This window comes from Labeo rohita, chromosome 6 (assembly GCF_022985175.1).
Source record: "Labeo rohita strain BAU-BD-2019 chromosome 6, IGBB_LRoh.1.0, whole genome shotgun sequence".
Classification (NCBI taxonomy): Eukaryota; Metazoa; Chordata; class Actinopteri; order Cypriniformes; family Cyprinidae; genus Labeo; species Labeo rohita.
In genome coordinates, this window is record NC_066874.1 from 6,104,466 (window position 1) to 6,128,496 (window position 24,031).

The 24,031-nt window shown below is 37.4% G+C and overlaps 1 protein-coding gene across 5 annotated transcripts; it reads right to left on the reverse strand.

Moving 5' to 3' along the window:
• ubn2a (ubinuclein 2a) lies at positions 1–23,381 on the reverse strand. 5 transcript variants are annotated; one of them, XM_051112712.1, is made up of 18 exons: positions 22,780–23,380; positions 20,448–20,564; positions 20,251–20,352; positions 19,852–19,980; positions 18,981–19,081; positions 16,364–16,880; positions 15,566–15,636; positions 15,357–15,486; positions 13,526–13,635; positions 13,274–13,384; positions 13,027–13,167; positions 11,775–11,822; positions 7,669–7,714; positions 6,250–7,566; positions 5,596–5,628; positions 3,823–4,030; positions 3,499–3,567; positions 1–741 (listed from the first exon to the last, which is right to left on the reverse strand). In XM_051112712.1, the coding sequence occupies exons 1-18, from the start codon at positions 23,080–23,082 to the stop codon at positions 695–697; spliced, it is 3,600 nt and encodes a 1,199-aa protein (XP_050968669.1). In that variant the 5' UTR covers positions 23,083–23,380; the 3' UTR covers positions 1–694. The 5 variants fall into 5 exon arrangements, with proteins under 5 accessions (XP_050968669.1, XP_050968673.1, XP_050968671.1 ...); XM_051112716.1 differs by lacking the exon at positions 20,251–20,352 and having other exon boundaries at positions 22,780–23,381; XM_051112714.1 differs by lacking the exon at positions 3,499–3,567.
• Positions 23,382–24,031: the final 650 nt, after the last annotated feature.

Below are 24,031 nucleotides of genomic sequence, written 5' to 3' on the forward strand. Positions count from 1 at the left end.
TATGAAAAGCTTTCACACATGATTCATTCATCCGTAAAAGAATGTTTTTTTTCTTTCTTTCACAAGGTCCAGTGAGATACGCAGCACCAAAGACAGCAAGACATCTGCACGCACAGATGAGAGGAACATCATACGTACTGACCTCGAAAGAAAATAGATCACATAATATTAAATGTATATTTTATATACATACCCAGTTTATTCTACTAATACACTTAAACATCATCATAATATGTCCCTGTCAAAAAATTATAAATAATTTACCCATATGTATTATTAACAGCTACTATTCTAACAGTCTGTAGAAGGAAACGGTTGGACTATCACATCCCTTTAGGAGTTTTAACAAAAATCTACTAAGAAAATAAACACAGGAATGCACGTTTCCAGCCGACATTAACTTAAATAGAAATTACGTTGCTTTGTTTCGTACTCCTCTCACTTCCTCTAGCTCTATGTCCACAGTGATTAAGGTCTTGTGTAAACATGTTGACAAACAAAAGAAATTAAAATGCACCCCGCTCACTCCAATCATCCAGAACACTGATCGATTAAAAGCAGAATGACGTTAATTGAAGAAGGGTCGGTAATTTCCGTCTGAATGAAAGCGCAGGAGGTGTCCGTCCACGAGAAACCGAGCAGCTGAAAACATCCGTCGCCAGCGGTGTCCGCTTGTACATTCTGGTTGTGACGGTCAGTGGGATTTCCTCTTCGTTTCTCCCCCCTGACTTTGGTTTGCATCTAAAGAAAATCCAGACAGTTAAAAGATTTCACAAAATCTGCATTTCAAATGATCTGTTCCAAAACCCAGTGAGCAACGTTTGCCAACGCAAAGGCTGGTCCAAACCACAAGCGTGCTTTATAAAATACCTCGCTTTGCCTCTGGTCTTTGTGGATGAAATCCCAGAATACATCGTGACAGGCTTGAGAAGCGAGATGGGATAATCAAGGTAAGTCACGTTTTGGTTTACGCTGAAAAGTATTTGACGGAAAATAGTTTGCCCTTAATAACAAATACCAGCTTCACTATGCGTGTGATATTCACAGGTTTGAAGTTAAGAACTGCGATAGAAAACAACATTTTTGGTGAGCTTGAAGTCTGAAAAATATATTGTCATATATAGTCAATTTAAATAGGTCTAATGACTAAGTCGTTACTTTCAACGATAAGACTGTTAACGGCAGTTAATGCTTTAACTACCATGAGCTAACAAAGAGTGAACATTAACAGAGGTTCATAAATGCTGGAAAATATGCTACTTATTAAACCTTCATATTCACACCTAAACTAATACATTTTTTAAAGATTTACAGTTGTAATATGTTAAGATCCAGAACATTAGCTAAGATTGTTAATCAACAAATGAAAACTTACTGTTGTTGTTAAACTTATTGTGAAGTGTTACCGTTTCATCACTTCTAACATTAGTCAACCAGAAAACTATTAGAGCTAATTAATAATACAGAACCGTTATTTCTGTTTTATGTATCCAACCTTAAATGTAAAAAAATAAATAAACAGCAATTAAGAGTTTAGACTCATATTAAAGGGATAGTTCACCCAAAAATCAAAATTCTTTAATTACTTACCCTTATGATAATCCAAACCTTTAAGACCTTCGTTCATCTTTGGAACACAAATTAAAATATTTTTGATGAAATCCGAGAGCTTTCTGACTCTGCATAGACAGCAACGCAACTACCACGTTCAAGTCCCAGAACAGTATTAAGGACTTTTTTTAAAATAGTATAAAATAACTGATTTATTCAGCAATTTCTTCACTTCCGTTTCAGTCTTGCCATGTCCTAACTACACATGACATGCCAAGATTCCAGTGACAAACAACTGGGCTGTCCACACCAGACAGGACATGACAGAATCAAATATCACAGCCAATCAGCGTACTGCACTCGCAACGAAATGGACACGTTTATAATCCAATTCATAAATATTAAACATTTTTAACATTATTAAATGTACATACTGAGTAAATAATACCATCACTGTCATGGAAAACACTGGTTCGCACTAAGGTCACAGTTTTATTGTATACAGTCAAACCAAAATTTATTCAGACATCTTCAACATTTCTAACATTAACATAGTTTATTCATTTATTTTAGAAAATGGTAATAAAATATGACAAGAACTCAAGAGTTAAACTGTCGGAACAAATTCATCTTGATAATCACAAATTAATTACAGTCAAACCAAACATTTTTCAGACACCTTCAAAATTCTTCACATTATCACAGTTTAATCGCTACAGTTTAGAAAATGGTAATAAAATAAGACAAGAAATCTAGAGTTTAACTGTCCAAACAAATTCATCTTTATAATGTCAGATAACTTTGTCCCAAATTTATATCAATTTTACTGGTAGTCCACTGTATGAAGAATTTTTGGGTATAATATATCAGTTTATTTTGCTATCCTCAATTGCATAAATAAACTATAGTGTCCTGCAGCCACTAGTTAAAAAAAAAAAAAAAAATTATATCAGGTGTCTGAATTTTTTTGGGTTGGACTATGTTTGCTTTAATTTATTTCCAAGATCTGAGGTAAATTATCTGTTGTTGCTTTCAGTATGGCTATAAAAGTTAAATATAGCACATAATCAGTACCCGAGATTATCACTGTCATAGTTTGTACACTGTTGCTCCAGCTGCAATGTTGATAATAGAAATAGAAATTTTGTGCATCACCATTGCAGCTGGTTAGGACGAAAACTCAGATTAAAATGGAAAAGATACCTTTTGTCACTGCGTCGTATCGCATGTAGTTAGGACACAGTGTTAAACGCACATTCGCGACAGTACCGTGACTGCATGCATCGTGAACACGCATCAAAGACTGACACAGAAGAGAAGAAATTGTTCAATAAAGTCATTATTTTTGTTCTGTTTGCGCACAAAAAGTATTCTTGTAGCTTCATAAAATTAAGGTTGAACCACTGATGTCACATGGAATATTTTTACTATGTCCCTACTACCTTTCTGGGCCTTGAAACTGGTAATTGTGTTGCTGTCTATGAAGGGTCAAAGCTCTTGGATTTCATCAAAAATATCTTCATTTGTGTTCTGAAAATTAATGACAGTCTTACAGGCTTGGAACAACATGAGGGTGAGTAATTAAAGCACCTGAAATAGTTCCAAATGAGTCTAATCAAATTGTATAGTGAAATCTGTCAATACCCAGTCCTAGTAAGTTTCCTCAAGAGAACCGGCCTAAACATGTCATATTTAATGGTAACGGAGTTGCGACCCATGAAGAAGGTTTCAAATCAATCACATGATGTTCCACTTCAGTTAGGGTGCACCCTTAGAAGGCAGCTGCCTATGTAGACAGCCATCAGCACACTAGGTTTTGGAACAGAGCTAATGTCACACTAATGAAACACCAAACAGGATTGAAACAAGCAGAGAAATAAAGGAACGGTCAACAACCTAAAACTACAACAGAGCAACAGTGAGCTGGAGGGATTCTGCAGCGTTTACCTGAGAAAGCAAGCTGCAAGTGGGGAGGTAGAGCAACCTGAGACCCTGGCTGAAGACTCTTAAACAGATCTGGGGGACGGCAGGACAGGTGGAAAGAAAGATGGACAGAGGGAGAGATGGAAGAATGCACAGCAATCCAGGAGCAAATGAGATGGCAGGAATGCAGCACCAAAACAGGATGCGAAGTGGAGAAAGAGGAAGAAAATTGAAAAAACAGATTAGGGAGACACGGAAAAAGACTCGGACAAGCCACATTACATAAACACGGCCAAACACGGTACACGCGAACACATAAGCACGCTGCGCTCATGTACACACACTCACTCTGTGCCAGGGTGTATCCTGAGTTGGTAGCGGGTGAAGCTCCCATGTTGCTGCAACCAGGAACTCCAGGGCCTGGAGGGTTGAAGTTGAGGAGCGAGGGGAACTGGAAGGGTAGAGAAACAGGCACTAGACCCCCGAGCATCCCGAAACCCAGGGGGAGGGAGGGGGGCACTGAGCCCAAGAGGTTACTTCCTGAAGCTGAAGACGCCTGTTGGAAAGAGGGGGCTTGATTAATGGTTAAAAAGTACTGGGGGAAAGAGCTGGGAAATGTTTAGCGACCTGAATGAATTGTTTGACATCTGATTACACTTACACTGAATAACAAAACTGAACTATATTTGCAAGCAATTTTTTGACCAAGGCCCGCCTTAAAATGTTACCGACCAATCCCAACTTCGCTCATTCCTATTTAAAAATAATTTTATGGAAATTATCCACAAATGTTGACAGGTCACTTACAATAATATATGGGCCATTCTACAGAATTGGTGCAAGCTGCTGTGCCACAACCAAAAAATACATTAAAAAAAAAAAAAAAAAAAAGCATTTAAGTATTCAAATCTTTGGTTTTTACTAAGACCCTAAATTTCAATTTATGAAAATGATATTGAAATATTTTTATTCCATTGTTGTTTTTAGAAGTATCTTTTTGATTCTTTTAAAAGGTAAGGTAAAGTTAAAAAAAAAAAAAAAAAGTGTTCCACTTTTTATTTCACTAGCGAAACAGTGCAAGTCCATCGGCTGAGACTAACTTTACCTACACCCATAAATTTAGGATCAGGAAATATTCATGTACCCCTCGCTCTCATACCTACATTGCGAGCAGATATGCCCCATCATTTTGAGGTAAATGTGTCGCTACCACCTTTATTCTATAACTAAACACTTTTTTGGGAGTGGTGTTATTCCACAAATTTGTCACGATCGAAACATGTCATCATTGCTTCCGTAGTGACAAAAGGGAGCACATAATTCTCATATTTGTTGGAAAAAAAAACAATTTTAGTACAGTTATGCAATTTTTTGGTATTTTAGTACGTTTTAGTAGTGTTTTAGTATGCAAGTTAAAATTATCTAATGTGATGTGGTCACTACCAAAAACATGCAGTCATGACAGAAACATAGGATATTTTATCAAAAACAAAGTATACTGAATGATCAAATATTGAAATTATGAAATATTGTTAATGTAATTGTTATTGGTTGACCTCTGAAAACAAATTTAATAAAATAGCAAAAATAATGCAATGCAGATGCAGGCAAAATCTTAATAGGTAAATATAACCCTTCTTATTAAATTAAACATTACTGTATTTTGGTAGTGACCAATTTGAGGAGAGGACAAATATTCCAAAACATTCTGAAAATGCACTGTGAGAATTAACTGCACAATTACTAGAAAAGTGTACCTTGGATATTATACAATTTGCATACATAAAGAATTTGTGGAAAAAGGCATTTTTTTCCAAGATGTTTCCAGCATCTGTAGATTGGCCCATATAACACTTTAAGAAACCAATACTTCTTTTCAGAAAGAACATACTGAACTGATTAAAAGTGACTTTTTTGTAACAAAAGTTCTTTCTAGAAAAAGTATTAAGTTGCACAACTCTTCTAAACATTCATAAAAATAAGAAATGTTAAATATATGAAATATATTATGAAATTCTATGGATTAATATGAAATGCCATCACAGTAATAAATAGCATTTTAAAATATATTCAAATACAAAACAGTATTTTTTTGGTAAATTGTAATAATTGCACACTTACTGGTTTACTGTATTTTGGATCAAATAATTGCAGCTTTGGTGATTATGAGAAAATAAAACAAACAGACACATACACATTATTTTATCAGTAAATTGGTTTTGAAAAGGACCTATTCCGATACAGATAAAACGCTAATTATCAGTGCCGATAATCAGTCAACCACTACTTTAAAGTCAGCTGTAAAGACTTTAACTACTGTGAGAAGAGTGTGCCCAGAAATCAGTCTTATTAAATCAACTGTGCAATAATTTACGTTTCTTTAAAAAAAAAAAAAAAAAAAAGTCAGATCAAAGACAATAATATTGCATCATATACATCTTAAAAGCACATTACCGAAGTGAAGAAAAAAATAAATCACACTCAAAGCTTAGAAATGACTACCTTACGAAAAAAACCCTGAAAACAACATCTAAAAAAAATAAAAAAATTGACTCATAGACACTAGAAAAGCACAGCACAAACAAAGGCAAGGTAATGATTAATGACTAATGACTCTCAGGGAACACATACTGATCTATTAAGTGACTGACTACTGAAGTCGCTTTGCATAAAAACAGCTCCTACCACTCAGAGCTAGCAACTGCAGAAACAGGTCGAGCATGACTAGACAATTTGTTTAACCAGATTTGGAGTGATTGAAGCTGCTAAACTCACCTGTGACAGATGAGAGGAGACAGGAGGAGAGGGCAGGGTCATGGCTGACGCCCGACTCGTTGAAGACTTGGCACTCTGACTAGTCCCTACCACTGGCCTCTGTCGCTGGCTGTGATTGGCTGGTACTGCTGAAGGGGAGGGGCTACCGTCCTGGCACAGAGGTGTGGCCATCAAAGCGGTGCTGGTGGTGTTTGCGCCACCGCTGGGTGGACTAGTGGATTTGTGTCCACCTGCGAAACTGTAACTGGCCTGTCCTGAGCCGGATTTGACCACTGTGGTTCCTTGTGCGGTAAACGGCGGCCTGAAGGTTGAACTCTTGGGGCTGTATTGGTGCGAGCTGGGGATCATTTGAGGCCTGGGGTGGGTGAGAGAGGGAGATGATGAAGGCGAGGGTGAGGATGAAGGAGGAGGAGTAGGGGCAGGGGGTCGTGGTGTGAGTTTGATTATGGGAGAGCTGCTACTGTGGGAAGACTTGGTAAGCGTGGCCTGCATGGGTGTGATGAAGTTTGACTGGCTGTGTGGCATTGATGGAGTCTTGGCATGTGATAGCAGGGTGGAAGGAGAGGAAGTAGTTGGAGGAGGAGATTGCTGAGGGCTCTTGGCGTTCATTTGTGAGGGATGAGTGTTCATACGAGGCTGCTGCTGTGAAACCACAGTAGCGCCACCAGTAGTGGATTTGTTAGCGCAGTTTTTTGTTTGTCCGACAGGGGGCGTAGTCTGGACCAACTTCACTCCCATTGTCCCAAATGACCTCTGCTGCGGAGGCAAGAGGGGCGAGGCGGTAGGGGGCGGACGGGGTTTTGCAGACTGCGCCGTGTTCATTCCTGAAATGCCAGCTCTGTGACTGGCCGTTCCCGAGGGTCTCTGCACAGGCCCGCCGTCCTTTAGCATTCCGAAGCTCTCGCCTCGCATGGAAGATGAAGGAGACGAGGTGAGCGGAGAGGAGAGGGAAGGAGAGGTAGATAGAGTGCTCTTATTCGCCATAGAGATACCAGAAGACTCCATTTTTGCTGGAAGGGTGGAATGTGACAGAGGAGAGGAGTAGTGGCCGACTCCAGACGAGGATCCAGGCACACTGGGAGAAGAGGCAACGGGAACGCCGTTGTTCGGCGTCAGACCCTTGGCAGCGTTACTGAGGAGAGCGAGAGCTTGGGAAATGGAGTCCAGAGAGTTAGCGGCCAGATCCTCGTCCAGTGAATCTGAGAGGCAGATGGGTTCAGAGGGGGAGGAGGGCGGTCTGCACGCTGGGGCGGGTAAGGCAGGCGAGGCAGAGGTGGATCCAACACCAGGAGCAGGTCTCTGTGTCCAGCTGACATCCTGGAAAATATGATGGCAAATACACAACTTAGAAATGTAGCAGTCAAGAGGAGGTACGAGTATATGGACGTAATGGAGGAAAACTGGTTCAATTTCACATACCGTTATTTTGGCAGCTTTTGGGGTTGGAACAATCCTTTTCTTGCCCCTGTTGTGAAAAACAATTAAGCAATCACAATGTGACATTAAAAGCCATTACCTGAGTAGTTTAAAGTGCCCCTATTCTGCCATTTCCAATTTTGCTTTTCATGCAAGTGTGTATGTATAATATGAATGAAAACGATCTGCACAGTTGTAAAGCCAAAAGTGCACGATAAAGAAAGCTTTTGTCTTCCAAAATAAAGAATCAACTCTGTACTGCCTAAACAAGTCGTTAGTAATTTGAATCCTACTTATGTGCCGGTGACACATCACACAACGGCGAACAACTTGACCTCGCCCACAAACACATAATTTTACTCGCGTCTGCTTCTCTAATCTTTGGGAGTTCAACGCAGGATTCACAAAACACTTGCTCTTGAAAGATGGCTCAGTATCCAGTTTATTTGAACCAGCTGGCTCCACTCAATCACAGCTTGTATGTATGATAAATACAGTGAAAGTCAAAAGTTTCAAAAGTCTGCAAAATTTTAATTATTTTACCAAAATGAAAGGGATCATACAAAATGCATGTTATTTTTTATTTCGTATTGACCTGAATAAGATATTTTGCATAAAAGACATTTACATATAGTGCACAAGAGAAAATAATAGTTGAATTTATAAAAATGACCCGGTTCAAAAGTTTACATACACTTGATTCTTAATACTGTGTTGTTACTTTAATGATCCACAACTGTGTTTTTTAATCGTTTAGTGATAGTTGTTCATGAGTCCCTTGTTTATCCTGAAAAGTTAAACTGCCCACTGTTCTTCAGAAAAAAAATCCTTCAGGTCCCACAAACTCTTTGGTTTTACAGCATTTTTGTGTATTTGAACTCTTTCCAACAATGACTGTACAATTTTGAGATCCATCTTTTCACACTAAGGACAACTGAGGGACTCATATGCAACTATTACAGGAGGTTCAAACACTCACTGATGCTTTAGAAGAAAAAACAAATGCATTAAGAGCCAGGGGTGGAAACTTTTTGAAATTGAAGAGTAAATTTAACTTATTTTATCTTCCGGGAAACATTAAGTATCTTCTGTAGCTTCTGAAGGGCAGTAGTAAATTTAAAAAAAATATATGATATTTAGGCAAAATAACAATTCTGTTCAAAAGTTTACACCCCTGGCTTCTGATGCATCGTTTTTTTTCTTTTGGAGCATCAGTGAGTGTTTGAACCTTCTGTAATAGTTGCATATGAGTCCCTCAGTTGTCCTCAGTGTGAAAAGATGGATCTCAAAATCATACAGTCATTGTTGGAAAGGGTTCAAATACACAAAAATGCTTAAAAAAAACAAAAAACAAAAAAAAACCTTAGAATTTGTGGGACCTGAAGGATTTTTCTGAAGAACAGCAGGCAGTTTAACTGTTCAGGACAAACAAGGGACTCATGAACTACTATCACTAAACAACAACAACAAAAAAAAAAACAGCTGTGGATCATTCAGGTAACAACACAGTATTAAGAATCAAGTGCATGTAAACTTTTGAAAGGGGTCATTTTTATAAATTCAACTATTATTTTCTCTTGTGGACTATATGTAAACATATTTTGTGTGAAATATCTTATTCGGGTCAGTACTAAATAAAAATAACATGTATTTTGTATGAACCCTCTTATTGTGGTAAAATAACATTTTGCAGATTCTGCAAAGTGTATGTAAACTTTCGACTTAAACTGTAATTGTTTATATTTTTTTTTTATTGGGCGCAATATGGCATATTAAGGGCACTTTAAAGACCTGTTTACACCAAGACGAATAACCAGTGCAATAAACATTGTAATTTGAAACCAATAATCAAACCAATAAGATTTGCACTTTTGGTCACATGCCCAGAGCTGCTGCTGTTACAAAAAACTATGACTTGATGGCATGCACAAACAGGAATTTGTAGAGGAACAGTTTAGGAAAGGCTCCCTTTCTTTTTACTCATGCATTTAGGGTTGTTTGATAAACACCATAGTGAACACAAAAATCTGAACCTGAACGTCTGTTTGAAAACATGTAAATACAGTTTGACCTCCTTTCCTCTCTCTGATGAGCAGGTGTCAGGCGTACAGGGGTATTTCTGCTTTTCTATCCACCTTATTTTTCCCATAAGAGAAGGCACGGCCATTTGTAAATTGTATGGGTCTGGTTTCCAGTCTGATCCATGTCCAGCTATTTTTAGTGGTACAAAACAGCTCATTTTGCTGCTTGATATTAAAAACTGGTTTGTCTTACCATATCATTATAATGTATTATCTTAATTATGAACACAATGGTTTGTAGTGGAAACAGATTTACCGTTTACTGCAAGTTGTTATTCTTCTCGTTATTTACCTTTAGCAGCTAATGAATCATAGGCTTACTTCCGCATTAAAGAGTAAGGTGGGTAAGAGCTGCCAAATGTAATTTCAGTGCATTGGTCTGTACAGACAAATCGCATGTGAAAATTTTGGCAGATTTTAATTCCAAAAATTTGTGTTAATGTGAACAGGCCTTAAAAGCCAGATTCTCCACCTGTTCCCAGTGTCCTACATCATGTCTGTACCTTTTTAGACATCTGATTTCCATTGCAAAATCAAACCTTTCATCATTAACCTACATAACCTACTGTCTACCCTCTCCCTCTTATTATTTGTTCAGCTCTGTGCAGTCAAATCTGCTTCAAGAACAAAGTGACCAACACTGGGTGTTCATTCTCTCAAAATCTACTTTCTGACTACCTAATCCATGACATCAAGGAAGTAAAAATACACCAGGTTTTTGACCATCCACCACATGAACAGGGCACTGAAATTTGCATCCTTATTTTTCATGCACTGCCAGAGATCAGCTTAATTAAGTTACAGTGACATTAAATCGTGTTAAAATGAAAATGAAGGCTATTTTAGCACCATGTTTTTTTGTATTTTGACTGTCATCCCACAACAATTCAGCACATTTGGTCTCAAACTCAACATAGAAACACCCACCATGGAAAAGCATTAAATGAAGTCTGACGGACTCTCCTAAAATAAGGGACTAAGATTAGGTTATGTGTGTTCTTTAGGCAAGGAGATATGAGAGACCACTCGCAAACCCTATTAATATTTCAGGATGTCTGCCATCAACTGAAAGCACAACTATAGTATGGGGTGCTAGAAATATAACTTCTCAATGAAACATTAGAAAGTTGTGTCATTTCAAGGAGTAAAATGAGTAATTTGGTTAAAAAAAACTAATGTCCATCCTATGGAAAAAAAAAAGGTTAATATTCAGAATATTTGAATTAATCATGTCCTGTATTCAAAGGCTGCCCCCTAATAGTCGACTAATCATTATTTGACGAGAAGAGGCTTGGTCGACCAAAATTTGATTAGTCGCAGAAAAAAAACATTCACAGGAAGTGGTGGTAAAGTCACGTTAACGGCTGGTCTATGTGGTATAGTACATTGGGCGGGACATACAAACGCTCACCTATCATTCATCAACTTCAAACCTGCAATAGCAACTTTACATGGCAGTTCAATTTAACTTTAACATAGAAAAATATGCGCTATTCAAGTGTCTGTGCAGAGTCTGGAAGCTGAACAATAGCGTGCTCACTGTTTGACAGATGGAGGCACCAGTGCGTTTACTTACTCTCAAAATACTCCATTTTTGGTCATACAGATAAAGTCATACATCTTTTGAATCTGTAAAGACTCTGCGTTTATTTGTGTGCACTCAGAATAACAACGAAACGTTGTGCTTTTTTAAAATAATTAAAGCAAACAGGATGCGCTTTCTGCCGTCTCAGGCTCTGTGAACTTGAGCTTGAAGCTTTGAAACTGTGTATGCTTGCCTTACAGTCATGAAAAATGTGTCCATAGAATCAAATGTCTACTTTTAAATGAACCAATTCAAACAGAAAACAAATATTTTCATTATTATAATTTATATGGTTTATTAATAAACATGCATCGACCAGAGAGAGAGAGAGAGAGAGATGCAAAACCTAGGTTAAAGAGGTGACAGCTTACCAAAGCAACCATCTTTCCTTCCCCACTATGTATGCAAACAATGTATATATATAAAAAAGTTGATCTACTCACAGGCCAGTGAGGTGACCATGTACCGCACGACTCTCCTTAAAAAGCATCCTGGGGAAAAAAAAGGAAAGAATCTGATATTAACATGGTATTTTACCAGATGAAGGGGTAACGCTTCAATTTTAATGTCTAGTTCTCACTATTAAAGGAGAAGTCCACTTCCAGAACAAAAATTGAGATGTTCATGTCTCTTTCTTCAGTCGTAAGGAAATTGAGGAAAACATTTCAGATTCTTTCTCCATATAATGGACCGATATGGTGACCCGAGTTTGACTTCCAAAATGCAGTTTAAATACGGCTTCAAACGATCCCAGCCGAGAAAGAAGGGTCTTATCTAGAGAACGATCGGTTATTTTTCTTTAAAAAAAAATACAATTTAAATACTTTTTTTTTTTTTTTAAATCTCAAATGCTCGTCTTGTCTTGCTCTGCCTGAACTCTGTATTCTGGCTCAAGACAGTTAGGGTATGTCGAAAAACTCCAATCGTATTTTCTCCCTCAACTTCAAAAATCATTTCAAAATCATCCTACATCGCTGCAGAAGTACCGACCCAGTCTTTGCAAAATGAACATGCAAAGAAGATCATACACAATTAACAAAAAAGGTAAAACAGTGATACAGGACAATTTTGAAGTTGAGGGAGAACATGAGATGAGAGTTGAGACATACCCTAACTGTAACTGGAAAAAAAAAAAGTTCAGGCAGACCAAGGCAAGACGAGTGTTTGACATTAAAAAGTATATAAATTGTATTATTTTTATGGAAATAAACGATTGTTTTGTTAAATAAGACCCTACTTCCTCGGCTGGGATCGTTTACAACTGCATTTGGGATCGTTTGAAGCCGCATTTAAACTGCATTTTGGACCTTTAATCTGTTGGCCACTATTTAGGTCCACTACATGGAGAAAAATGCTGAAATGTTTTCCTCAAAAAAACTATTTCTTTACGACTGAAAAAAGAAAGACATGAACATCTTGGATGACGAGGGGGTGAGTACAATATCTGTAAATTTTGGTTCTGGAAGTGGACTTGGTAATTAGTAATTATGAGGCACATATCAATGCCTTATTCTGCATGACAATGTTCTAGATCCCCTACTTCAACAAATACATAACTTGACTACCTTACTAACTATTAATAAGCAGCAAATTAGGATTTTATTGAAGGAAAACTCTTAGTTAATAGTGAATGTGTGTTCCTTTATCTAAATCGTTACTGATGAAGGTAACTCTAGCACATAATCAGACACACACCTGGTCTGCATCCAGCCTTTAGGCCAGAGTGGCTTGACTTCATTCTCCATGAAGGCTTTGAGATAGTCCTCCACAGACAGAGAGCACTGCTCCAGCTCATAACAGCTCAGCTTCACACGCACCAGGTTGCACAACAGAGTCCTGGGAGAAAAAAAAAAACAAAAAAAAAAACATATGCACAGGTTTATGTGCCTTGACCTCTTACACTGTCAGTCTATTAGTGATTTTAACTTGCTACAGTCTAAACCTGAGTTTGTCATCCCAAATGAACTTCTTCCTTGGTCCCATCACCCTCTTTCCTGGTTTCTCTTCATCATCATCCTCCGATCCGTTCTTCTCTCCATCCTCTATCTGCTGCCTGTGACAAACATACAGAGAATCTCAATCTCACTAAATCAGCACAATCCGTTTGTCATTTTTTCACAGTCCATTCCGCAAAACCAACGAGCAAATTATGTAAGCAGAAAGAGGCAGGAAGTTGGGAAAGTTTGAGACTTACTTAGCTGCAGCTTTTGCCATGCAGTCCATGTTATATCTAGCGATCTGCTCTGGCATCACGCTGCACACGGCTAGTTTGAGCTTTAACAAAGGTGTGCGCAGACGGTCGTCCTGATTAAAGAGAAAGACAACATGGAAACATTTGAGAGATGCGAGCTGTATTCAGTGTTGTGAAGTCTTACAGGCTTACTGCTACAAGCTAGTCATAAATTAAAATAGTTAAGCTACAGTCAACCACACAAAACAGTGGATCTCTGTGTTAAACTTGAACAGATAAATGTGTACTTTAATGCGAAGACACCCTAGAAAACACCCTAATTAAACTTGAAATGGATAATAATGAATAATAGCAGCATTTAACTTTATATTTAGCTTCAAAAGATGAAAGAGACAAAACATTGCACGTAGCATAACTGCGGCCGTGACTGCTCTACAAAGAAAATAGTAATTTCTGGGTAACCACACTGAATATTTTCAATAATGGTAAGAAGTTATAAAATTGTTAATGGGAATGGCCAGCTATAAATGTTGAGAAAATGTATTTAAAATAATGAGGACGGTCCACATGTATATGTACAACTGAGGTCAAAAGTTTACATACGCTTTGCAAAATCTGCAAAATGTCAGTTATTTTACCAAAATAAGAGGGATCATATAAAACGCATGTAGTAGTGACCCGAATAAGATATTTCACATAAAAGACGTTTACATAGTCCACAAAAGAAAATAATAGTTGAATTTATGAAAATGGCCCTGTTCAAAAGTTTACATATGCTTAAATCTTAATACAGTGCAACTATTACAGAAGGTTCAAATGCTCACTGATGCTCAAGAAGGAAAAACGATGCATTAAGAACTGGGGGGTGAAACCTTTTTGAATTTGAAGATCAGTGTAAATTTAACTTATTTTGTCTTCTGGAAAACATCTTCTGTAGCTTCTGAAAGGCAGTACTAAATTAAAAAAAAAAAAAAAAAAAAAAAAAAAAAAAGATTTTTACGCAAAATAAGAAAAATGTACATATCTTCATTCTGTTCAAAAGTTTTAACCCCCTGACTCTTAATGCATTGTTTTTCCTTCTGGAGCATCAGTGAGCATCTGAACCTTCTGTAATAGTTGCATACGAGTCCCTCAGTTGTCCTCAGTGTGAAACGATGGATCTCAAAATCATACGGTCATTGTTGGAAAGGGTTCAAATACACAAAAATGCCGAAAAACCACAGTATTTGTGAATGGTTTTTCTGAAGAACAGCTGGCAGTTTAATTGTTCAGGACAAACAAAGGGACAAGTGTATGTAAACTTCTGAACGGGGTAATTTTTATAAATTAAACTATTATTTTTTCTTGTGGTTTTATGTTAATGTCTTTTATGTGAAATATCTTATTCAGGTCAGTACTAAATTAAAAAAAACATGCATTTTGTATGACCCCTCTTATTTTGGTAAAATAATTAACATTTTGCAGATTCTGCAAGGTGCATGTAAACTTTTGACCTCAACTGTTTAAACTCATTCAATCACCGTAGATTTAGTCAGAATAGGACTATGATCGTTTTTGCAACTGATTCAACTAATTCAAATACATTTTTGTATGTCCCAGGAGTGAGTTAGTCCAGCAGAGTGCATGATGTTGTTATTATTATTATTAATATGTAGCTTCATGCTACACTATTTTAAAAAAAGCTGACACAACTGAAAAATCTAGTTTAGTAGCATTGCTACTTTTAGCTACTTCAACACTGGCGTCATTACAGAGTACAAAACACAACAAATGTAGTTCTGGCATTAGCATAAAATCTCGAAACCCTATGGGAAAGTATTGTATAGTCCTTCACCTGTATGTTGAGGCTGAGTTTCTTGAGTCGTTTTAGTAGTGCTTCCTTATTACAGGGCACAAAGGCCTCCAGGTGAGAGTACACCTCCGAACGCACGTCTGCAGGCTGCTCCTGAACCTGCAGCTCAATACTGAAAGAAAACAAAAATGATCAACGACAAGAAACAACAGCATAGCAAATGAATGAGAACACACTGAGATGTGACTTACTCCAGCAAGATATTATTCATATCCAGAGTGAAGAATTTCTTTCTGCCTTCTTGATCAAATTGCCTCGATGCCTGAGTTCAAATAAATAAAACCGAAATCAAGTTATGTTGGAAAAATGGTATTACTGTCAGAACATGAAGTCCCTGAAGTGTTTTTAAAATGGGAAGTAGATTTGTGGGCGTATATGTGCTCTCTTACTCGCTCTCTTTACCTGCAGTGAAAACATTTAATGCATTACATTTTAAAGTTAGATGTAATGCAGTTTATATAACAAGTAGCTATCACCAAATATATTCAGAGGCTTTTATTCTTATAAAATCTGCTCTCAAAGAACAGACTGGGGTGGATTTTTCTAAAGGCTTTAAAGACATTATTTCATACCATTTATTCACATTTTTTCCACTTAGAAAAGTCAGCATTTCTAAGACTACTATGTAAACTCCCCTACACTGCTTTGCAAAGCTCATGCATGGGCTGTGGGTTTGCAGTTGGTTCCAACAGTTAAAAAAGCCCAATTTTTCAATAACAGTCGCTTGGCAAATCCTGCGATACACTGTGAGAGATTCACAATACAGACTGTGCTGAAATGTGCCTCTGAAACTGATAAGATCTGAATGAAATCATCAGGGATCTTGTTAAAAATAAACTGCTAACATTGCTGACATAAAGAGCGTTTTTTCAGTTTTGAGTTCTGAAAGCCCAAGTATGGTTTTGACTCTAATTTTAAAGATAAAACAAATTTGTTTTTCCATGATATGAGTCTATGACGAGGGCAAATAACAAAAAAACTGAACTCACAGCTCGTAGGTCTTCTATGCGCTTGATCAAGGGGGCTGGAAGACCATTGGGGAGAGGTGGAAAAGAGATGAGACCGCTCTGCCCTCGATTCAGTCCCCCTCCTCCAATCTTGTGCCCCAATGATGTACCCAACCCAACCTGACCGTTCTCTCTGCCCGATGAGGGCATCTGTGGCCCTGCGTCCAAAAAACTAAAGTCCAGGTCACGCATGAGATCCTGAAGCTCGCTTTCATTGGCCGAACTAAGTAATGACATCATGGCGGGGTCAGCCGTCAGGTCGGCAAGTGAAAGGTCGTTGTTGTTGGCGTTGCCTTGAAGATGGGAGTTCTGCAGTAGGTTGTTGGAGTTGGGAGTGCTGGTGAGACCAGGGCCCGGATGAGACACACTGGCAGCCCGTTTCCGTATCTCTTCTTTCTCTCGTGTGAAACGGCGGAGCATTGCAGCCAGACAAAGCGAATCCTTCATGAGTTTCTTCCGCTTCTTCTTTTCAGGACGATGAAGGCTCAGGCCAGCCACTCTGTGAGCAAATATATGGTCAAAAACAGATACAAACTGCATTCATAATTAACTAATCCATGTAAACTACAAGTTTTAAACACTTTGGAAAGTCAATCACAAATGGCTTCTTAATGGAACACTTCACTTTTAAGAAAAGTAACAATTTAAACTGCATGATTTATACAGGTATCAGTTTTCCAAAATGTATACATGGGCCAGTCGACAGAATTGGAGCAAACATAAATCACATTTAATAAGCATTTAAGCATTTAAATCTTAGATGTTTACTAAGATCATTTTATCTATTGAAACCCACAATAATATTTAAAATATTAGTAAGCTTAATATATATATAAAATCATTATTTAGTGGGTACTTTCAATTGGGAGGTGGCTGACCAGAACCCTAATGCCTAAATTTCAACTTATGAAAATTATACTTAAATAACTTTTGCATTTTAATCAATTGATGTTCTTAAAAATATGTTTTTGATTTTTTTTTTAAGTGAAGTTTAAAAAAAAAACAAAAAAAAAAACAAATGTATTTCATATTTTCTTTGTAAATTATGAAACTATGTTAAAAAAAAAATAAAAAAATTTCATGTCACTACCGAAACACTGTGGGTGCTTTTTAATATCCCTCCTCGTTTCCTCACTCCTTCGTCGAAACCAATCGAGCTCAGCTATCTTGCTGGTCATCTCAGTTCTCTAATTGCACCGTGAGGAGGCGAGGATCAAGGAGTGAGGAGGCTTCCTGAGGAGTCATGAGCGAGGATACACCGGTATATTCATTGCGGAAGTGCTTTATCGACTAAACGTAACACACATATAAATTCTCCTCCCCCTTCACATCTGTCGTAATAATTTACATTTATATTTTACCTTTGCAGTTTAAATAATGTCATATAATTCAACAGGGCATCTTGCTTTATTAATATCTATTACAACTGCCTTAAATATCGACTTCAACAACATATGGGCAGATCCATTTAGTGCGGCTGATGACGTCTGAAGTGACACTTGAGTGGTCAAGAATATTCCAATGTTCATCCTTTGATTCGTCCTCATTTCCTTTCCTTGTACCCTTCCCTCGTATCCTAAGGGGGGTGGAGCTAAGACGCAAGGAAAGGAAGTGAGGAAAGGAAACGAGGATGCACAAATAAGAAATGAGAAGCACCCTGTATGTTTTAAGTCCATTGGCTGAGGCTGATTTTAACTACACCCCTACATTTATGATCAGCAAATATTTATGTTCAGAATATAACTGTTCAGAACTGTGCTAGCTAACCATGTGCTGATTAACATCTTTGAGCAAGGTTCAAAAGTATCTAAAATGGTCACTACCAAAACATTTGGTGAAGTTTCGGTAGTGACATCTTTGTTTTTTAGGTGTTATCCCATAAGACTGTCACTACCGTAACAGTCAAGACCAAAAAATGACATCATTGTTTTGGTAGTGACAAAAGGGAACAATTCTTTATTCAGGGGAAAGAATTTTTTTTTTGTACAGTTACGCATATTTTTGTATTTTCATATGTTTTAGTAGTGTTTGGGTTAAAACACAAAGCATTACTGTCACTACCGAAAAAGTGCTGTCACGACCTAAACTTGGGATGCTTTGTCAAATATAAAGTATCAGCTAAGAATTATCAGCTAAGAGGTTTCAATGTATATTCAAACTAATGAATCCTTAAGTCAGAAATCAGTATGATCAACTATTTGCCTCAGAATACAGCAAATCGCACTTGAAATATTGTTAAAATTGTAATTGTTACTGATTTACCTCTGAAAACTTTTTAATAAAATAGAAAAAATATATATTTACAAGGAAGGCGTAAGCAAAATCTTAATAGGTCAGTGTAACCATAATTAAATTATATATCACTGTGTTTCGGTAGTGAAATTTGGGGAAAGGACAAATATTTCAAAGGTTTCTGAAAGTACAACATGAGAATTAACTGCACAATTACTACAAATGTGTACCTTGGATATTATACAGTTTACATACATACAAAATTTGTGGATAAAAGACATTTTTTTCAAGACATTTCCAACTCTGACTTTGAACAAATTCTGTAAAATGGCCCATATACAAAAAAAATAAAGAAAGATATTCTTACCCTTGTTTAGCTACTTTGTTCTTCCTGGGTTTTTTATCCTCTATACTGGTTCCATCTTTCTTCTTCCTTCTTTTTATCAGTGGCTCCTCTCCACCTCTCATCTACAATCAGAAAACAACATATTCTAAGACAAACATCATAAACAGGGTCTTATGAAAAACAAACTCTTAAAGAGATAGTCATTTTCAATTACTCGCCGTCATGTCATTCCAAACCCATAAGATTTTATTAATCTTTGAAAATTTGAGACATTTCTGTCACTTTGCTGAAAGACCATTCCATCAAAATTTTTAAAAAGATAATAAAAATTACACCGTATGTTTACAACAGTTTAATCCAAGTCTTCTGAAAAGACACAATCGCTTTTCATGATAAATGAATATTCATCAATGTTTATATATGAATAAATAAAGCTATGACATCTCTTTAGAAGAGTGAACAAAAATGAACAAAAGTCTTATGGGTTTGCAAAGACATCAGGGTGAGTTATTGATGAATTTTAATTTTTGTGTGAACTGTCTCTTTAACAGGTCTATATATCATATAGCAGCCTTGTTTGTGCATGGTAACAGCATCCGTCTGGGGTGATCTGATCACAAGCATTCAGTCCAGACAGATATTATAAATAGAGGTGTAAATGGGGTTCAGATTGTTTTGTGATCTGGTCACTCAAACCACATGTGAACAGTCACATGCAAAGGGTTTTAAACTGATGATTTAATGCTCCTAAACTGATCTGATTTGGGAAAGCCAACCTTAAACGCATGTTTGCGTTAAGGTTAAAATGTAAAATTAAAACATCTTAGGATGAACACTCAAGATGAACATTAATAACCGGGTGTGCACAGGGTAAAAAACAAAGTAAACTCACCTTAGATTTTTCTGCTTTGCCCCCATCTTCTCCCTCAGATTCAGAAGCAGCTCTGAACTGCAAAGTACCCGTATTAATGTAGAATCCACCAAGCTTGGTGGTCAGGGAGGCTGGAACAAGCTCATCATACTAACAGGAAAAAAACACAAGTGTTACACTAAAAGTGTATTCCTGAGGTTCTGGCAAAGTTTTAGGTCGAAATATGACTCCAAAACCATTCATTTCAAAACAATGCATAAGGTAACCCTAAATATATCCATCACTGATTTCAGTATGAATGAAAAAAACACCCCTTAAGTTCAGAGAGCAATGAGACAGAGTTGGTAAACAGCATGTTAAATGCCAATCGATCATCTCCATAGTGATGTCTGTCTGTTGCCATGGCAAGTGCCCACTCACAGCTTCCGAGTTGTCTATGAAGGGGTCACTCTCATCGTAGCCGAAGCCAATGTCAATCAAATCCTGCATCCGATCTTTCCGCCTCTTTTTCCCTGCGTTTCCCTGGAAGGACGTCAGTGGTAGCGGCAACGTGACCTTTGGCATTTGAGTGCCCACACATTTGAAAATGCAGCTTAAAATCATTGAACTGTACTTACGTATTTGCTTTCAAACTTTTTGGCCAGTGCTTCGACCTCCAGACGTTCTCTCTCATCATCGTTAAAGGGATCATTGGGGTCCAGGGAAGACTTTGAATCTGGTGGATTCTTCTTGGTCTGTGGAAAGGAAATGTGTGAGCACAATCACTCCAGTAAAGACATTTAATTTTTCTAGCTTGGATTGGTGGATCATTATGACCCATAGTGATAACGTATTTTCCCATTCAAACTTCAAGGCACAGTCCACCTAAATATCAAAAACCAAACTGTTTCAGTTCCCACTGGCATCTATTGTATTTTTTATCCGTGCGATGGAAGTCCATAGGAACCAAAACTGTGTTTGGTTATCAACGTTTTTCAAAATATCTTTTATTGTGATTCACAAAAGAAAAAGTCAACATGTTTTAAAACGACATGAGGGTGAGTAAATGGGTGGACTATCTCTTTTAGGCCCGTTCACACTAAGGCCGATAGATATAAAGTTTTTATTAATAATCACTCAAATTTTATAAGAACAGGGAAGCCCACACACCACAACTATAACAACATGATACAGAGGAACAATATCAATGGAATCACTTTCAAGACACTGACAGCCAATCCGAATCCAGCTGACTTTAAATGCACTACCAGTCAAAAGAACCGTCTTTTCTGCTCACCAAGCCTGCATTTATTTAAACCAAAGTACAGCAAAATTCTGAAATATTTTTACTATTTAAAATAACTGTTTTCTATTTTAAAATATTTTAAAATGTAATTTATTCCTGTCATTTCAAAGCTGAATTTTTATCATCATTACTCCAGTCACATGACCTTTCAGAAATCATTCTAATATTCTGATTTGCTGTTCAAAAACATTTTTATTAATGTTATTATTATTATTATGTTAAAAACATAATTCTTTGAATAAAAAAAAGTAAAAAAAAAAACAGCATTTATCTGAAATAGAAATCTTTTATAACATTATAAAGGTTTTTATCATCACTTTTGATCAATTTAAAGCAACCCCTTCTAAATAAAAGTATTATAAAAGTATGAATAAAAGTAAATAATAAATAAAAAATATATATATATATACACTATACTATACTATACTATACTATAATATATATACATAATAAAACGTGTCTTAAACAGCAAATCAGCATATTAGAATGATTTCTGAAGGATCATGTGACACTAAAGACTGGAGTAATGATACTGAAAATTTAGCTTTGGTCACAGAAATAAATTACATTTTAAAATATATTCAAATACAAAGTATTTATTTTAAATAGTAAAAATATTTCAAAACTGCACTGTTTTTGCTGTACTTTAGATCAAATAAATGCAGGCTTGGTGAGCAGAGACGTGAGAGATGTCTTTTAAAAAAAACATTAAAAATCTTACTGTTCAAAAACTTTTGACTGGTAGTGTATATTCAAATAGAAGAGTTATTTTAAATTGTAAAAACATTTCAGAACTGTACTGTTTTTGCTGTACTTTGGATCAAATAAATGCAGGCTCGGTGAGCAGAAGAGACTAAATGTTACTTTAAAAAAAACTGACTGGTAGTGTAGCGTATGCATTTAAAGCAGCAGACAACATCACTGAAGCACATGCTTATAATAAACATCTGATAAACACTTAGAATCTGAAAGTTTGTTCAAACTGGTGTTGTTTTAGAATCCATTGTCATGTTGTATAGTAGTAGTATTATTATCATTGATATTATTAGTAGCAACTTAAAATGACACCACTGACCATGTGATCTCAACATGTAGGCGCCCATGAGGCGACCCACCTCATGTAGAAAACAGCTTTTTGTACAACACTGATAAATAGCCTTAATTGCTATTGAGTGTACACCATTTGAATAATATTTTTTAAAAATGACATAATTGCAAAACTTTTTTAAATTAGTATAGCGCACTAACAAAATCAAATCATTTGACAGCTGTCAAAGGCCAGGGCTACATTCATAAAAAGTTCCATGAACAGCACTTGAATGCAGTTAGCAGCAATTCAGCTCTCCTTTAATGATTTTTGTGCGCACAGGGCCCTGGGGGCCACAAGGGTCACGTACTCAACAAAGTGCTCTAAAGTTTACGAGCAAACAGGATAGAGACACGTCATAAAAAATTAAATGCACTTCTCACTCGCTCATAACATATGTCACACTTGCCAGTGAGAAGGAGATCCCCTGAAGAGGACTTTATTTTTGGACTGCACTGCTAACAGGCTAATGCACAAGCAAAGTCAGCAAAAACAAGCAAGCGGTGGCTTTACACGAACAAGTAATGGCTGGACTGTTACATACTCTTCACTAAAGTGGTCGGGATAGTTACTGTACCTGTTGAGACTGGATGAGCTCGCTGTAGTTGAACTCGGCCGAGCACTGCTCGTTGGGCTCGGACAGACACAGGTTGAGGCGCACTGTCTTTCCTTTGGGCTCTTCGCTGTCTTTCTTCCCGATCAAACCCCCGCGGTCACCCGCTGTCGTCACCCCGGTCCCCATCATCTTCATCCTGCCCTCTCTGTCAAAACTCATCTCGGCGGCCCCGTCTTCCTCCAACCGCCGTCTCCTGCCCTCCGCGCCCGGACCGCCGGGCAGGGCCGACAGGGTGACAAACTGCACTTTTCTCGGTTCGGCCATTTGGATGTTCAGTGTTCTTGGACACTCACTCACTCACTCACACTCAGTGGCGGGGCTTGACTTCGCCAAACAACTTGATTTAAAGAGCTTCACGCCGGATGGAAGCGGCGCTCGGAGGCAGTACTGATGCTAGAGTCCCCTCCGCACCTTACGGGGTGCGCATGGGACGGGATGGCCGGGTGAAAGTTGATTTTGGAGGCGCAAGCATCCTCGGTCGCTACGCTCGGGGGACTCAGGAGCTCCGAACAGCCATCTTAGATGAGAGAGAGTAAATAAAAGAGCAGAGACGAGCGAACTGAGCCTGCGCACACACGGACACCGGAAACGGCGTGCGGGAGGGAGAGCTCGCCCTGGCCAATCGGAGACCGCCGACGGCGGCAGCGTGGCCAATCAGAGGCGGGCCTACAGGCAACAGACGCTCTAATGAGCAATTAGAGATGTTTCTGTGGAAAAAAAAGGATTCCCCTTGAAATTGAACTAATGCATAGATATGGAACTAATAGAGGAAAGTGTTTCCCAACAGAATGTACTTCTAAGGACGCTTATTATGAGCTGAGGGGTTCTGTTGTTTGTATTTTAAGTAGCCCAGAAAATATAATGTCATATATTTAGAATCCCATTAGTGAGTAAATCTTTACAATCCTATTAGTTAACGATAGTTAATGCGTTAACTAATATAACTAACAATAAACAATACATCTCTTACAGTATTTATTCATCTTTGTTAACTTTAATAAAAATACTATTGTTTTTACAGTGTATTATTAAATAACAATTATCAGATTCGATTGAAAGTTCATCTTAACTAATAGGTTTGCTTAACTTATTGCCTTAGTCATTGATATCACTTGTTCAAAAGGTGTACAGATGTGACCCTGGACCACAAATCCAGTCATAAGTGTAAATTTCTCAAAATTGAGATTTACACATCATCTGAAAGCTGAATAAA

Bases quoted from the DNA above. Each gene is read 5' to 3' on its own strand.
- ubn2a (XM_051112712.1), bottom strand. From the start codon at position 23,082: ATGGCCGAACCGAGAAAAGTGCAGTTTGTCACCCTGTCGGCCCTGCCC. The intron at 20,565-22,779 runs GTACAGTAACTA...TCCTTTCCACAG, and splicing joins AGCTCATCCAGTCTCAACAG to ACCAAGAAGAATCCACCAGA. The intron at 15,637-16,363 runs GTGAGTTCAGTT...ATTTGAACTCAG, and splicing joins GCATAGAAGACCTACGAGCT to GCATCGAGGCAATTTGATCA.